At 41.1% G+C, this 17111-nt stretch overlaps 1 protein-coding gene across 1 annotated transcript in view; it reads right to left on the bottom strand.

Moving 5' to 3' along the window:
• Positions 1–17111, bottom strand: part of Sptlc2 (serine palmitoyltransferase long chain base subunit 2) — a 70441-nt gene that overhangs the window by 42082 nt on the left and 11248 nt on the right. Inside the window, exons 2-3 of the mRNA XM_038337339.2 lie at positions 9912–10106; positions 918–1072 (exon numbers count right to left, since the gene is read on the bottom strand). Coding sequence (XP_038193267.1) covers positions 918–1072; positions 9912–10106 — 350 coding nt within the window. The remainder of the gene's footprint in view (positions 1–917; positions 1073–9911; positions 10107–17111) is intronic.

Raw genomic sequence — 17111 nt, 5'->3', positions numbered from 1 at the left:
CATACACATAGGCAAGACGTTGCCAGTATGTTAGAAAATATATATATATAAAACATATGAACCATTTTTGTGTATTAAAAAGTGAGTTTGAGGGCTGTAGAGACGACTCAGAGCTTAAGAGCACTGGCTGTTCTTCCAGAAGTCCTGAGTTCAATTCTCAGCAACCATATGGTAGCTCACAGCCATCTATAATGAGACCTGGTGCCTTCTTCTGGCCTGCAGGACTACATGCAGGCAGATATATACATAATAAATATATATAAATATATATATACATATACATAATATTTATACATATATATAAATAAATATATATACATATATTTATAAAATAAATATATATATACATAATAAATAAATCTTAAAAGAAAAAGTGAGTTTGACACCAACCTGGTCTACAAAGTGAATTTCAGGACAGCCATAGATACATAATGAGATCCTGTTTCAAAAAATAAACAATGTTGGACAGTGATGGTGGTGGCACGCACCTTTAATCCCAGCACTTAGGAGGCAGGGACAGGTGAATGCCTGAGTTTGAGGCTAACCTATTCTATTTGCAGGACAGCCAGGGCTACATGGAGAAACCTTGTCTCAAAAAAACCAAAAACCAAAACAGAACAAACAACAAAATAAAAACAAAAGAACTGAATGAAACAGAAAAAAGCCCTTGAGTTCAATGAGAGCTGAGGTGTGTGTAGCTCACTGGTGCAGCCCTTGAGTTCAATGAGGGCTGAGGTGTGTGTAGCTCACTGGTGCAGCCCTTGCCCAGCATCCCTGCACTCCCTCCAAAAAGTATTCCAAGAACAAGGACAGCATTGCCAGGAAAGTAATCATATTGTATCTTCAGCTGCTGCTTTTACTTTGAGAGAATACCCAAATTCTTCTGTTGGTAAGAAATGATTTCTAAAATGACTCACTTGAACGACCAGTTGTAGTCATGGGACTGTCTCTCCATAATATCCACCCTGGCTCCAGGCACACTACAAATAGGTCGGTTCCAGTTGTCTCTTATCCTCATGTAGAGGTTTCTTGTATAGAAGTTTTCAAAATCCTGATACAATGACACAAAGTCCTGCCAACAAATAGGGAAACAGTAAAAATTTAACTGATTTACTTAAAGAAAAGTCTCACAATTTTTCTTTTCATATCTCAGGAGTACATATTTAATTAACTGACATATCAAAAATACATTTGGAAAGGCATTGATTCTACGTTTATTTCAAGTCTTTTTGATCAGGTAAAAGTCACTTAGTGTTGGTGTTTGGCCTATTATTTCATGATTTCAAAGAACTAAACACATGAATTTAGAACTAACTGCTTTAAAGTTGGACCCATAGAAATAAAACCTGGTCATATAATTCTGCCATTGAATAGTTTCCCTTCCTAGCAAACTGGAAAAAACTGCCCTCCCACGTGCTTCGCACATAATAAGGCAGGGGAAGATGCCAGAAAAACGTTTTAATCCCAGTTGAAAAGGAGAAAAACACAAAAATACTTCTAAGATTAAAATTTTTTTAAAAAGATTTATTTATTTATTATGTATACAACATTCCTTCCATGTATGCTTGCATGCCAGAAGAGGGTACCAGATCTCATTATAGATCTGTATGGCTGTGAGCCACCATGTGGTTGCTGGGAATTGAACTCAGGACCTCTGGAAGAGCAGTCAGTGCTCTTAACCTCTGAGCTATCTCTCCAGCCCAGATTAAGACTTTTTTTTTTATCCTCTGTATATGCTCAAGGATTAAAATCAAACCCACCCACACCAAAAGATTTAAAAAAAAAAACTACTAACATATTCAGTAGAGTAAGTCAGTCTTTGGCCTTGGATTTTCCCCATTAGACAGGAGTTAAGAATGTACATTCTGGGCAGGAGAGATGGCTTGTTCCAGCACCCATATTAGGCAGCTCACAACCGCCTGTAACCCCAGCTTCAGGGGATCCAAGCCTCTGTACTGGCATGCATATACCTATACAAAGCACACATATACACAGAATTCAAAACAAAACGAACAAATAATCCTCTAGAGGCAGTGGCAGGTAGATTTTTGAGTTTGAGCAGCAAGTTCCAGGACAACCAGAGCTACACATGAGACCCTATCTGAAAACAAACAAGTACATTCTGAACATGGACTCCCAACCCCACAAATTTTAGCCTCCCTTTTCTTTAAGAGTAAACTAGAATTTAAGTCTGTAAAAAGTTAAGTTACAAGAAAAAAATTAAGTTGCGATAGAGCCAAAATGAATGCACAGTGCTATTCCCATGTCAGTATGAACCCTTCCTGGAATCGTGATCAGTTCACAGCAGACCCTACTTCAACTCTCTACTCTCCAAGTTAAAGGGTCAACTACACAGAAAGAAAGTGGAAGTGTGCTTTACTGTAATCAGCTCATCACTGAACTTGCAGCCATCAGGTCTGGGCTTGTTGTCAAACTACATTAATCTGTTAAGTAAACCTATCAAAAACATTTTTAAAACCATATGCTTCACATTAAAAAGATTTTATATAAATTCTAAAATAATCTTTCATCGACTTGGACTCTAAAGTGCCTAAGACTTAGCTGAACCTCTAAGTAGATATCATCTCTTCAGGCAACTTAGGAGAATTCTTTGAACGTGAAGAACAGACCAGCTCTCTCATAAGACCTTCTAATATTCACCTTTTTCTTTTTCTTTTTTTTTTTGGTTTTTTGAGACAGGGTTTCTCTGTAGCTTTGGAGCCTATCCTGGAGCTAGCTCTTGTAGACCAGGCTGGCCTCGAACTCACAGAGATCCGTCTGCCTCTGCCTCCCGAGTGCTGGGATTAAAGGCGTGCACCACCGCCGCCCGGCAGTCACCTTTTTCTTAAGGCAAAATAAACCACCTCGCATCCTACCATCTCTATCACTGCTTTAAGAAAATAAAGAATACTGGGGCTGGAGAGATGGCTCAGCAGTTTAAAGCATTTGATGATTTTGCAAGGATCCGAGGTAGTTCCCAGCAGTCACTGTAACAGAAATTGGAGTCTGTAACTCCAATTCTAGGAGCTCCAATGCCCTCTGAACATGGCTCAAAGAAATTTGCAGGAAAAGGACTCATACATATTTTTAAAATATAGTAATAATAATAATAATAATAATAATAAATAATAATAATAATAATGTGTCACAACTGGAAGGTAATCATTTAATAAACCTGTTCCCTTTCAGTTTCCCCTTCCATCAAGGATACCAGCTAAGCAAAAGTAGGGACAGAGATAATCAAATTCTAACTATTTTGACTATTATTTACCATGTATTTATTTCCAAAAGCATGTACATATGCATGGATATACGAGAGTGCGCGCACACACACACACACACACACACACACACGCAGTAGTAGTCTTCACAATGACTAGAGTAACAGCACGTTTTGTTGTTTTGGAGACAGGTCTCAAATTCATTATGTAGCCAAAGATGACTCTGGCTGTCTCCCTCCGAAGTACTGAGATAACAGTATGCCCATGTGGTGGTGGGAGGCAATCCCTCTATTATTAACTGAGCCACGTACATTCCAGTCCCTAGCCTCTGCTAGTAAAACCACAGTACTGATCATCTCGGCTCACTCTTATTAGATATTAGTGTGTATACATGCATGCGCTCATATGTGTATTGTGGATATGCATGCCACAGCATGTATGGAGGCCAGAAGACAGCTTCTTGGAGTTGGTTCTCTCTAAACACCTTAACATGAATTCTCTGGATCCAATTCAGGTCTCTAGGCTTGCAAGACAAGTGCCTTCCACACTGAGCCATCTCACCAGCACTGATAGACACATGTATTTACACGTTTTTTTGTCCGACGAAAACATTAAATGTAAAGAGGGCATTGTGTCTTGCAAATCTGAAGATCCTTTCTAACTCTAATCAGCTATTTTAAACAGTTTTTTTTTTCAGCTGTTTTCTAAACATCACATATTAATGTTCAAGTATGAACTCTAAATACTTTAAGCAACTGTTCTCTCACAGGCATATTTTTATTAGCAACAAAAAGGAATGTTTTAAATATATCAGCATGGACCCACATTGGAGCACCGGACTGAGCTCCCAAGGTCCTGATGAGGAGCAAAAGGAGGGAGATCATGAGCAAAGAAGTCAGGACCGTGAGGAGTGCGTTCACCCATTGAGACAGTGGGAAAGAACTAACAGGAGACCACCAAGTCCAGTTGGAATGGGACTGATGGAACAGGCGACCAAACCGGACTCTCTGAATGTGGCTGACGGTGGAGGGGGACTGAGAAACCAAGGACAACGGCGATGGGCTTGGACTCTTCAGCATGGACGGGCTCACTGTGAGCCTTGTCAGCTTGGTTGCTCACCTTCCTGGACTTAGGGGGAGTTGGGAGGACCTTGGACTTAACATAGTGAAGGGAACCCTGATGGCTCTTTGGCCTGGAGAGGGAGGGAGTGGGGGTATGGGTGGAAGGGAGGGGAGAGAAGGGGGAGGAGGAGGGAAGGAGATGGAAATCTTTAATAAAAAAATGAGAAAAAAATATCAGCATGGAAAAGGCAAAACAATCCCTCTGAGGCTGGTTCAGATACCAGAAGGGTAACCAAAAGCCAAGACAGGAAAAGGGCTGTAGGCTAGAGCATGGCAGAGCTTCAATGGATAGAGCAAGGGATGTCAGGTCCAATAGCAGTGGGCACAACAGCATTTAGGCCAAATTTAGTTTTTCTTGACCCCCTACCTAGTTCTAAAGTGTCAGCTTTAGTGGCGGTTAAATACGGAAGCAGATCTAAGGGCAGCTAACTAGATTCCATAAAGCTTAGCCCAGAAGAGAAATTGCTATGGGCACCTCAATTCCAGACAATCAGGTTGTCTATTATCTGAAAAATCTTGTACCTTTAATATTCTAGGACTAAGGTTAAAGTAGGGGACTTGGTTCAGCAAGATGGCTTAGTAGGTAAAGGCACCTGCTGTGAAGTCTGACTACCTCAGAACTTACATGGAAGGGGAGAACTGACTCCTGCATGTTTTTCTCTGACCTCCATACACATGCGGAACACACCACCCCATAAACAAATAGATGTAATTTAAAAGATTTTAAAATGAGGACTTATTTTTTCATTCAATTATTCACCATGTTGCTGAATTCTTTGACAGACTTTCAAGATACATTAAAGAACAAAGTGGGTTGATCTCTCTTCAAATAATGAAATCCTATCATTTCTACCCCACGTCACCATTTATTTCCCTGCCCTTCCCTCCTCCTAGCCCAGCCACTGTGGAATGATAGTCAGGGTGGACCTATAGTCACGATGATCCGTCACTAAACAAACATTTACAGAGTAGTTCCTTCCAGGCACCAACTGGGCATGAGGGATATGGTAAAGGGGCACGTCTCTGCCCGGCAAACAGGTACACAAACATAGCTGATGCCTGGTAAGACAAAGTATGTACTATGAAAGGAACCCGGTCCACGGATGGGGAAGAGTTTCTAATCAGTATAGATAAGTCCAAGCAGCCTCTAAGAATGTATTCTTCATGGATGTTCTGCCTACAATTCCTCACTAGTACAATAAATAGAAAGAACCAGTATCTTCTTGATACCTGCCTATATGTTAGGCTTGCAGCTCTTCAGTTAAGAGAGATTCCTTTACTCAAGAGGAAAACTCAGATTCATGGACTTGCTAACTAGGGGTCACCATAAACACTACCAAAAGTAATCTGAGGTCACCTTATTAAATAGTCACTAAATATCCTGCAGTGGTTTATTTAAGGGGAGTCTTTGAGAAAACATGCTACATTGTTTAAAACAGAGATCTCGCCTAGTGTAGTGTCTATGCAGGCCTTCCTTATACTCACAGGGGGAAAAATGGGCGCAACCACTTTGAGATAGAACTTTCCAACTATTCATGTCCATAATGTGCAGTTCTGTCCCAACAAAGGGGTCTACACATTGTTAAATGACGATGAGGTGGAAAGATAAATAATCATAAAAGCAGCAAGAACTCCTATCTATTATTTATAATACACTAGGGTACCTGCCAATTGCTTTACATATACATGCTTTTTTACATACCTGAATATCTCTTTACCCTCTTACAAAAGATGTTGTTTCTCTGACCTTCAGAAAGGTAGAATTTTTTTTTTCTGTTAAGGAACCAGCTTGAGCCATAGCCAGATGTGATGTGGATTTTTTAATTCCAAACTATGACCCTGGTCCCAAGGCCACACTGCTTCTCACTATGAGACAGGCGGGCAGGCAGGCACTCCTGAGACGGGCTATGGAAGTGATGTGACGGTACAGGGAAGATCTCTAAGGCTGGGCCACTGCTTTTCTTCTTACATCAGGTAACCTGCACACAGATCCACAGCAGATCCTCACACTGGCAACACCAGTCAGCTTCCACATTCCACAGCCTGATATTCGTGGCAAGAGCAGTTTCCAAATCTGGCGTGGCTTCTTAGCTGGGGGAAGAGACTCTGACACCCAATCCAGTGCTCTGGAATGCTATAAACATCTGGTTCCCCCTCTACTTCAGTGGCCTACAATATGGCACTTTCAACTATACCAACACATTCTCTATAATCTCTAGTTGAGAAATATTTAATAAATAAGTTGTCTGTATCTGTAGATTAAAAAGAATAAAATTTAAACAATGCTGTTGACCACCCAGCAGGTAAGAGGGCGGAGCTGGAAACCCTAGCAGCGCTCACTCCAGACTGCAGCCACTAGAAGTAAAGCTACAGGTACAACAAGAAAAATCCTCAGTGACACTTTTAACCCATCAATTTCCATCTAATTTTAGAGTCCAGGCATTATGGTTTGGACCAAAAGTCTCTGAAAGGTCCATAGCAGCCTGAGTGGGAGGCTGTGAACCTTCAGCACACAGAACCTCACATTAGGGTAATGGGGATGTGCCCTTGGGATGGTGAGACCCTGGCCTCAGTTCTTCCTCTACTTTCTGGCTGCCATTAGGTGGGCACCTTTGCTCCACCCTGGGCACGCCATCATGCCTCACTGAAGGTTCATAAGCACAGACCTACAAAGCTCTTCGATAACTGAGCCTCCATAAACTGCTCTTCCTCTGAAGCTGTCTGTCTAAAGTTCTTTTAATCACAGTGAAGGACACACTAGGGTACAAATTTCAACTTATCAAGAGACAAATACATTTGAGGCAAATAACATTGCTTTGATGTTGAGATAACATGCCCTGAAACAGGTTGACAACAAGACAATTTAGAGTCTTATTTATCCTTGACTTTTGGTAAAGAGAATAAAAGAAGAATGCATAAAACCACTGGAATCATGAAATAGCTTTCATGTTTATTTAAATCTTTGAAATAGAGTGGAAAAGATAAAAATCTATTAAAAGCAGACAGAGACAGGCAGATTACTGAGTCTGAGGACAGCAGCGTGGTCTACATCCAGAGCAATATAGTGAGACCGTCTCAAAAAATTAAAAACCAACAACTGAGGGCTGTAATGGTTCAGGAGTTAAGACTACTAGCTGCTCTTCCAGAGGACCTGGGTTTGTTTTCCTGCATTCGCATGGCAGCTGACAGCAGTTCCAAAGAATTCCATGTCCTTTTCTGGCCTCTGAGGGCTCTGCAAACATGATATACAAACATAGTATGCAGGCAAAACACCCATACACATAAAAGAAATGAATCTTTAAAAAATTGAAAAATAAAAATATATAGAAAGATGTACTCTGCTTAAAGGGCATTCTTGTTCTCTAACTCCAGGAATCTGCCACCCACTTCTGGCCACTACACACACAGAGCATACATACACAGAGATACACAGAAATACAAATAAAATTAATCCTAAAACTGTAAACTATAACTGTAACTCTCTAGTTTGGTGGTAGTGGCACATGCCTTTAATACCAGTACTTGGGAGACAGAGGCAGGTGCATCTCTGAGACAGAGGCTAGCATGGTCTACAGAATAAGTTCCAGGATGGACAGGACTACACAGAGAAGCCGTCTAAAAAAACAAAAACAAACAAACAAACAAACCCAACAAAACAAAACAAACAAAAATCTACTTTGTCTGAAGGTACTAAAACAGCTACCCATTTGGAAAAGACCAAAGTACTTCTGAACCCTAATCTACTTAGCCGTGAAGGCCATACATGAAATAATAAATATCTTGATGCTGGCAGATACTCAGTTCCCAAAGATTTCAAAATGTGCAACAATAATCGACACAATAATGCATTCCAAGTACAGGATACTGCAAAAAAACTCTGTACTGTCAATTTTTATTTGGGCACTATTTTTTTTACTAGAGAAGATAACTTTAAGATAGAACCTCAAGTAGCAGAAACAGGGCTGGAGAGATGGCTCAGTTAAGAAAGTATACTGTTTTTACAGAGGACTCTCGTCCAGTCACTGAGAAATTGGCCAGTTATCAGTTTAGAGACAGGACTGAAAGTACTCACCTAAAGATGAAGGTTGGCCTGAAACTCACAATTTGAACTCAACAGCAATGCTCCTGACTTGGCCTACCAAGAGCTGGCACTATAGACATGAGCCACCATGCCTCTCTTTCCTGCTTTTTCGAAGAGTACTCTTTTTTTTTTTTTTTTTTTTTTAACTGGATGCTCATTCGGAGATGATCTCACCACCCTGTATCTGACTCCCTCCAAGTCCACAAAGAACAATGTAAAGAATAAAAAGCCAATGCCAGGGGCTAGGGAATAGCTCAGTCAGCATCTAGCGGGTTGCCATGCTCCAGTAGATGCCCCACACTCAGGCACACACAAGCAGCACTAATGGGATGGAGTGGAATATTTAAAATAAATAAAGTGGGGAGGGACGCAGGGAGAATGACTAGAAGGGAAATATTTGGGGATTGTGGTGGATACAATCAGAACACATTGTATGACTTCTCAAAGAATAAATTAAAAAAAACTTTCAATGCTGAGTGTTTATTAGGAATAGGTAACACATGTGCACTGTAAAAAGCTATAAAGGTATAAGAATATTCTAAGAGTGGCCTGAACTGAATCTGATCTTCCTCTTGGAAACAGTCACTACCCCTCTATTTACTAAAACAAGAGCATTTGCCACATTTAGCTTGGGGACATGTTTGTTTGGGGACAGGCATTGACCTGTGAACTGGACAACTATGTCCAATGTGTCCAAGAGAATCCAGTCTCTGCATTATAAACATTTTAAACACAATGTAGGATCCAGAGAGAAGGATGAACATTCCTTCTGCACCATATATACTATAAAACTAGGCGATTTTTAGACACACTGCTTGTGATTGTTAGCTTTCTAATCTATGAAATAAGGATACTGTTGTCAGCTTCAATAAGCTCTAGTAATGTGGTTAAGTTAAAATAAAGTTCAATGTTGCATGGGAGTGGTAGTGCATGCCTTTAATTCCAGCATTCAGGAAAAGTCAGGCAGGTGGATCTCTAGAGGCCAGCCTGGTCTAAAGAGTGAGTTCCAGCCAGGTTACAGAGAAACCCTGTCTCAAAAAGGAAAAAAAAAAAGTTAAATAGTTTGCTCTGATTTTGTCTTCGATGTTTACTTTATGTACACGAGTATTTTGCCTGCATGTTTGTGTGCGGAACAGAAGGTGCAGCTGTGAGCTCCCATGGGGATGCTGGGAGCTGAATTCAGCTCTCTTTAAGAACAAGTGCTCTGAGCCTCCGAGTCACTCTCCAGCCTTCAACGCTGTCTTCAGCTTTCTTTGTGGAGTATTCTCACAAAGGTTTGTTACAGTTGTTATTTGGTGTCTGCTTTGTTTTGAGACAAGAGTCTTACTTTGTACCCCAGGCTGGTCTCAAAGTCACAGCAATCCTCCTGTCTCAAAGTTTAACTCCATGTGCACAAATTTCCACTTGGGGGAGGGGGAAACTGTGAAAATGACAACACTTCCATGAACGGATTCTATTTAGCAGAACCAAAGACTCCCTGACAATTACCTTTTGTTCTTCTCTTTCTGTGGCATGGTGGCATTTTTCAATTCTCCAATGCCTCAAGAAATCTCGAAGATATCCAAAGAGCGTGAGCACGCCATACCCCACATATGTGAGCACGGCAACCAGCATGGGTGTTTCTTCAAAAACTTCATTAAACGGTCTTTTATAAAGTCCTCCATTTTCTGTAACATGATGAATCTAAGAGAGCAATTAAAATTGTTTGTTAAACCACAGCAAGAAAAAAATTTTCTACTTAAAATCCAAGTCCTGAGAGATCTGTAGAACAATATACCTTGAGAATTAAGTAACAGGCCAATGAAAATGCTAAGGCCATGCTTATTTTCAAGAGAAATGATTTAAAAATCACTTATGAACAATGAAAGGGGGAGAGGTAGGAAAAGAGACAGAATCAACTATCAGAATCAACACTGATCTTATAATTGATTTTTCTCAGATTCCAAACACTATTATCTCAGGGAACATATTTGTTCTAATAAAGAAAATGAAAATATATAAAAAGAGACAGGCTAGCCAGGCAGTGGTGGCACACACCTTTAATCCTAGCACTTGGGACGCAGAGGCAGGTGGATTGCTGTGAGTTTGAGGCCAGCCTGGTCTACAAGAGCTAGTTCCAGGACAGGCTCCAAAACTACAGAGAAACCCTGTCTCAAAACAAAGTAAATTTTTTACTACCAGCTATCCTTTTGTTTGTTTGTTTTTTTGATTTGTATTTCAAGACAGGGTTTCTATGTAGTCTTGGCTGTCCTGGAACTAGCTCTGTAGACCAGACTGGCCTTGAACTCAGAGATCCACTTGTCTCTGCTTCTGAGTGCTGAAATTAAAGATGTGCACAACCACCGCCTGGCCATACCAGTCATTCTTAAAGCCACACAGCTGTAGTATCAAATGACTACTGGCACAAGGCTGCAACAGGTGCCTATTAACTTTCCTCAGTGATAATGCACACATGAAAGTAAAAGGAGGCTGTGGGGAGCTCAGCAGCTAAAGGTCAATCCCTAGGACCCACATGATGAGCTCCCATAAACTGTCCTGGCTCCCACTCATGAGCTGTATGTAGCACATAGGTGCCCACAATAATACCTGTAATACAGCCATGAGAAAAGAATTCCTTAAACAGGGTATGAGAAGAGGATGGGGAAAGAAAAGGGTAGGAACACCAACCAAAACTAAAGATTATGAAGAGCCTTGCAAAAACCAAGAACTCTGTAAAATAATCCTAAAAAAAACCTTTCAATGGAGGTACTCTGGATAGGTAGATAAGGCTTCCCTAAGACCCCTAAACACACACACTAAATAAAATTAATTAATTAAAGAATAAAGCCTGGCAGTGGTAGCATACACCTTTAATCCCAGTACTAGGGAGGCAGAAACAGGCAGAACCACCAGCCTGATATACAGATCTAGTTCCAGACACACACACACACACACACACACACACACACACACACACACACACACACACACACACACACACCCTCTTGGGGGGGGGGGAGAAGAAATAAATAACAAAGAAGGTGATATTTAACTTAGGAAGGCCAACTGTTAAGAACACCAGCAGCTGTCAGGAATTGATCCTGACTCTCTTTATTTTGATCTAAGTATACATTCCCAAACTTCTACAGCTTATCCCTTATTTTATCATTTCAGATGTTTGTTGTTGTTGTTTTATTTTTTTTATGGAGACAGGGTTGCATTATGTCACCTAGACAGCTTCAAACTTATAAACCTTCTGTCTCAGCTTTTGAGTGCTGGGATTACAGATATGTGCCACTATGCCTGGCAGCACTTGAGTTTTAATATACAAACACAAAGATACTTTTGATTTCAATGACTAAAACATTTTACTGTTTGGTTAATTTTAATGGAAATCATATTTTACAGAAGAAAGCCCTGAGGAAAGAACTAAGGACATTGGGCTGTAGTTAGGGCAATCAATCAAAACTACTAAGAGCACATGATCATAAAAGCAATGTACAGGATTCCTGTCATATGAATTACTATAGTAGAGAATTATCAAAGGACTCAAAAAGGTCCTCTCTTGCTCTGCCAGGCATTCCTGATTAAAGGTATAACTTAAATACAAATAGGAATTTACAGCCAGGCAGTGGTGGCACACTAATTAATCCCAGCACTTGGGAGGCAAGGCAGGTGGATCTCCGAGTTCGAGGCCAGCCTGGTCTACAGAATACCAGGACAAGGCTCCAAAGCCACAGAGAAACTCGGTCTCGGACAAAAAAGAGTGCCAGGACAGCTAGGATACACAGAGAAACCCCATCTCAAAAAGCCACACATAAACAAACAAAAAAGTGAGTAGTAAGAAAGATACTAACATCAACCCTGGCCTCTGCAGGTACACACATGGAAATTCTAGCATCTCATGCCCTCCCGTCACAATTATAAGCACACAAAAATGTGCTGCTGATAGTATTAGTCAAGAGAAGATTCCCGAATTCCAATGAACACCAAGGTGCATTTGCTTCAACAGGACTGTCACTGATCAAGGAAATGCAAAAGAAAACAAAACAAAAAGACTTTCCTCCCTAGTCAACACTACAAACACACAAACATAAAACACACTGCAAGACAAAGGGAAAGAAAAAAAATCAAGCACGCTATTTTGTCCATAGCCTTTTTGCTGTCAAGCAACCATATTCATGATGCAGCTGAAAAGGCTGGAGAGGTGGCTCAGTGTTAAGAGCAATGGCTGCTCTTCCAGAGGACCTGGGTTTGATTCTCACCACCTGCATGGCAGCTCACAACTGTCTGTAGCTCCAATTCTAGGGGATCCAATGACCTGTTCTGGCCTCTGCAGGCAGCAGACCAACAAGTGGTGCACATATACACATGCAGACAAAACACCAATACACATAAAATTAAAAGACAAAATGAAAAAGAAAAGGTACCTTAAACCAAAGCAATAATGGAAAGATGTATTCAAAAGATACACGCACGCACGCACATATGTATATGCTAAAACTGACTAGAAAGAGACGTAAGGTGGTGGTAAGGCTGGTAAGGTCACTATCTCAGTGGTTAAGAGCACTGGTCAGCTCTTCTAGACAACCTGAGTTTATCACATTTCCAGCACCCACACAGAGGTTCAAACTGTCTGTTCAGTTTAGCCCCAGGGGATCTGACACCCTCTTCCGGCCCTTGAAGACACTAGGCACAAACCATGGTAAACACACTATATATGCAGGCAAAACACCCATATACATTAAATAAAAATTTAAAGAGAAGCAAAGTAGGTAGAAGAGAGAATGGACAACTCCACAGCATCTTCTAAGCCATTCTGAGGCTTGTTAGTTTCTTGTTAGTTTGTTTGTACAGAGCTTTATTAGCCCAGCTAGACTCACCCTCACTATATGCCTGAGGAAGGCCTTGAAACCCCTAACCTTTCTGCTCCACCTCCTAAACTCTGGGATTACAGGTATGTACCACCTCACTCAGCCAGTTTGATTCTTGTCTCTTTTTCTAGTCAATACTATTACTGAGTTTTTACTTGAATTTTGTTTCTGATTCTATTCACTATTTAGATTTTTTAAAAAAGCTATGACTACCATAACTCAGGCCATTTGACTAGCCATCAGAATCTCCAACCTTTTGATATTGCAACACAATGCTGTGATCTACAAAGGTCACACTTAAAAAACCAAGCAACATGACTTCAGAATGTGATATATGTCAAAAGGCGGGCAGATCTCTGTGAGTTCCAGGCCAGCCAGCTATATAGAGTGATATCCTGTCTCAAAAACAAACAACCAACCTTGTAACAAAACAACAGAAATAATCAACATTTTAGGCAAGTTTATCATCTTTTTGTGTTGGACGCATTCATTTGTAGCTGCTATCCTGGGAAAGAGGCTTATTAGTTCTCAATAGGCCTTGGAGGCTGGGGCAAACAGATCTGCGCTGCAGTCCCAATTTACTCCCCACAACTCTACATTTCCATTTGCCTCCATCTTTTGAATCCCATGGCATCTCAAACTCAACAAAACTAACACTGAACGTACCTTCCCACCCAATCCCTCCCTCCCTCTCCCAAACCCGATCCTCCCTATTCATTACCTCTTTTGGTCACCAGCATCACCACCCAGTCGACCCTGTCTCCCAAGTTTGCAGTCATCTTTAGCTCCACCTTAGTTTTTGGCCTCCACCCAGAGTTGGTTCCAGACCTTCTTGTTTGGCACCAGGGAGTGTGTTTTGCTTTTGTCTTTTGAGACAGGGTCTCATGCAGCCCAGGCAGGTCTGGAAATCACTACATAATGTGGAGATCCTGTCTCCACATCCCAAGTGCTAGCTAGGGTCACAGGTCTGTGCCACCACAGCCGTTGGCATCAGGGTATTTGGCGGGGGTGGGGGATGCTGAAAATGTTGACAGGGACAGTATGCAAACACACAGAAGTGAAAATTCGACAGCCTGGTACAAGAGACCAGCATATTCTACCCCTCAAAACTTTTTTTTTAAACTATTTCAATATCCTTCTTGCTATCTGGTCCCCACATCCCGTGGGCTCTCCCGATAGACCAATAACCATGCCCAAACAAATGCAATCACAACACTCCCTTGTTCAAGTGTCACTGTCTTTATAAGTCTCAAGTCACCATCATGGTACCCGACTAAGTCTGTAGCCTTGTGTGGCTGACATTTCTGCCTTTTAGCTCCTGAGTTCTTTGTGCCAGTCACAGCAAGCTTCTTGCCAGTCTTAAAAAAAAACTCTTCCAAGAATGAAACCCTTCCTCAAGTAATGCCCACTGCTGAAAAGTCAAGACATAGTAAATTAAGTACATTACTTAGAAATGAGATTAACCCCAGTGACCATGAAAAAAGAGAAAACGGGAAACCAGTGCTTCTGAAGATGAAGACGGTCAGGAGAGAAGGCTGTAGAGGCTGTAGTGTATTTCACAAGTCTTGTGGAGTTCAGATGTTTAGAGCCATGGGCTAAAATTAAAGGGATTCATTGACTCAAGAAAAAAATAGTGAATGTGTGTGTGTGTTCTTTAAGGAAGGAAAGAGAGAGGAAGAATAGTGGAGGGAAAGAGAGAGAAAGTTGGAGAATACAGCATAGGAGCAGAGAGTTTGAGAAATATAAGGGGTGGAGAGAGGAGGGGAGGAGAACAGAGATAAGGAGACAAAAAATTCTCTTTCTGAGCCATCTCTGAATCAACTACAGTTATTGTTACCTTTTAATATTTGAGGGCATTATTTATTTATTTATTTTCATTTTATATACATTGGTGTTTTGCCATAGGTGTCAGGTTTCCTGCAACTGGAGTTACAGACAGTTATGAGCTGCCATGTGGGTGCTGGGAGTTGAACCTGGGTCCTCTGGAAGAGCAGTCAGTGCTCGTAACCACTGAACCATCTCTCCAGCCCTGAGGGCATTATTTATTAAAAACAAGAACTGCCGGTATGATGTTGCACATGTTTAATTCCTGGACGTGGGAGGCAGAGGATCTCTCTGAGCTGAAGGCTTGCCTGGCATACAGAACAGCCAAGACTTACTTCAGAGAGACCCTGTTTAAAACAAATCAACAACAATAACAACAACAATAAAAGGACATTGTATTATATAATAAAAAATCAGATAATTGATACAGTACTAGTATCTAGTCTACAACATTATTAAAATTCTGCCAACTATCCTTATATGTCCTTTACAAAAAAAAAATCCTAAAGTATGGAATTGTCTTTGGTCTCAGGAAAAAACAAGCAATATTTAATTATACTGTAAAATGACTTAGAAAGACGAACTGACTCTGAGTAGGTTTTCAAGAATCCCATGAAAGGATGCAGAGTTAACCATATTTTGCTCAAATAGCAAAATAATTATTGGGGAAATCAAGGCATACATTTCTGTTATGAATACAAGCTCATGTAAGTACAATGTCATCAAGCAAATGAATGCATGCCAGTTGCATGCTAGGAGGTCAGAGTCTGAGCACCTAGTGGATGCTTTATACTATTTTTAAGTCTTTAGGTCCAGTTGCTGGGGGGAGAACTTCAGTTCCAGCTCCAGCACTCACATAAAAGCCAAGGAGGGCAGTATTACTTCTGATCTCAGTGCTAGGGAGGAAGAGACAGGTGGATCCCTGGGGTTCACGGGACAGCCTACTTAGTAAGCTCCAGGCCAGTAGGAGACCCTCTCTCAAAAACTTAAGTTGAGCCGGGCAGTGGTGGTGCACGCCTTTAATCCCAGTACTCGGGAGCCAGAGGTGGAGGACCTCTGTGATTCGAGGCCATTCTAATCTACGTGGTAAACTGCAGGCTAGTCAAGGATGCATAGTATGACCTTGTCTCAAATAATGATGTTGGTAATAAATATGTAATAATAATATAAAATAATAAAGCAACACCTGAGGAAAAATACCTGGTATTCTCTTGCCTCTGCATCACATGCACAAACACACACCTTCCCACATGTAACAAAGTAAAATAGATAAACCTAATGTCCAATATGAGCTACCTGTTTCTCTTCAGCAATCCAGGAACTGTTGTTATCATGCCTTCTGCAGTAAGGGAATCCCACACATTTCTAATGTTCTTTAAAATTAGGACTGCTGAAATGATCTTTCCTTGGGATTACCCTCTCCCTACTGCATACCACATGTCTCTCCCTACTGCACACCACATGTACTAGATGAAGAGCCAGGAGCTCCATGCAAATCATACAAGGTATATGTCATGCTCTGAGTGTGTTTCCACAACAGTCTCTTTGATAGGCAGAGAAATTATGAAAATTAGGTAGGCCCTTGATTTTCCTGTAATTAGAATAAGTCTGTAACATCGGACTTTGTGTGTGTGTGGTTTGGATGAGAATGAACCCCACCTTATTTCACATTATTTGCATGCTTAGTCCCCAGCTGATAAACTGCTTGGAGGGATTAGGAGGTGTGGCCTTGTTGGAGAAGGTGTGCCACTGCAGGTGGGCTCTGAGGTTTCAGAAGCCCATGCCAGACTCAGTGTCTGTCTCTGCCTGCTGCCTGTATATCAGGATGTAAAACTCTGGCTTTAACAACCATCCCTGTCTGCTTCCCACCATGACAATGACTACTCTGAAAGAAACCTTCCAATTAAATGCTTTCTTTTAAGAGTTGCCTTCATTGTGGGTGTCTCTTCACAGCAACAGAACAGTTAGGGCAACAGACTGAAAAGTGCTCCCCAAACTAGCTGTCAAACAG

Source organism: Arvicola amphibius, chromosome 7 (assembly GCF_903992535.2).
Source record: "Arvicola amphibius chromosome 7, mArvAmp1.2, whole genome shotgun sequence".
NCBI classification, from domain to species: domain Eukaryota; kingdom Metazoa; phylum Chordata; class Mammalia; order Rodentia; family Cricetidae; genus Arvicola; species Arvicola amphibius.
The sequence above is the reverse complement of the archived record's forward strand: the minus strand, read 5'-3'. Positions and strand labels throughout refer to the sequence as shown.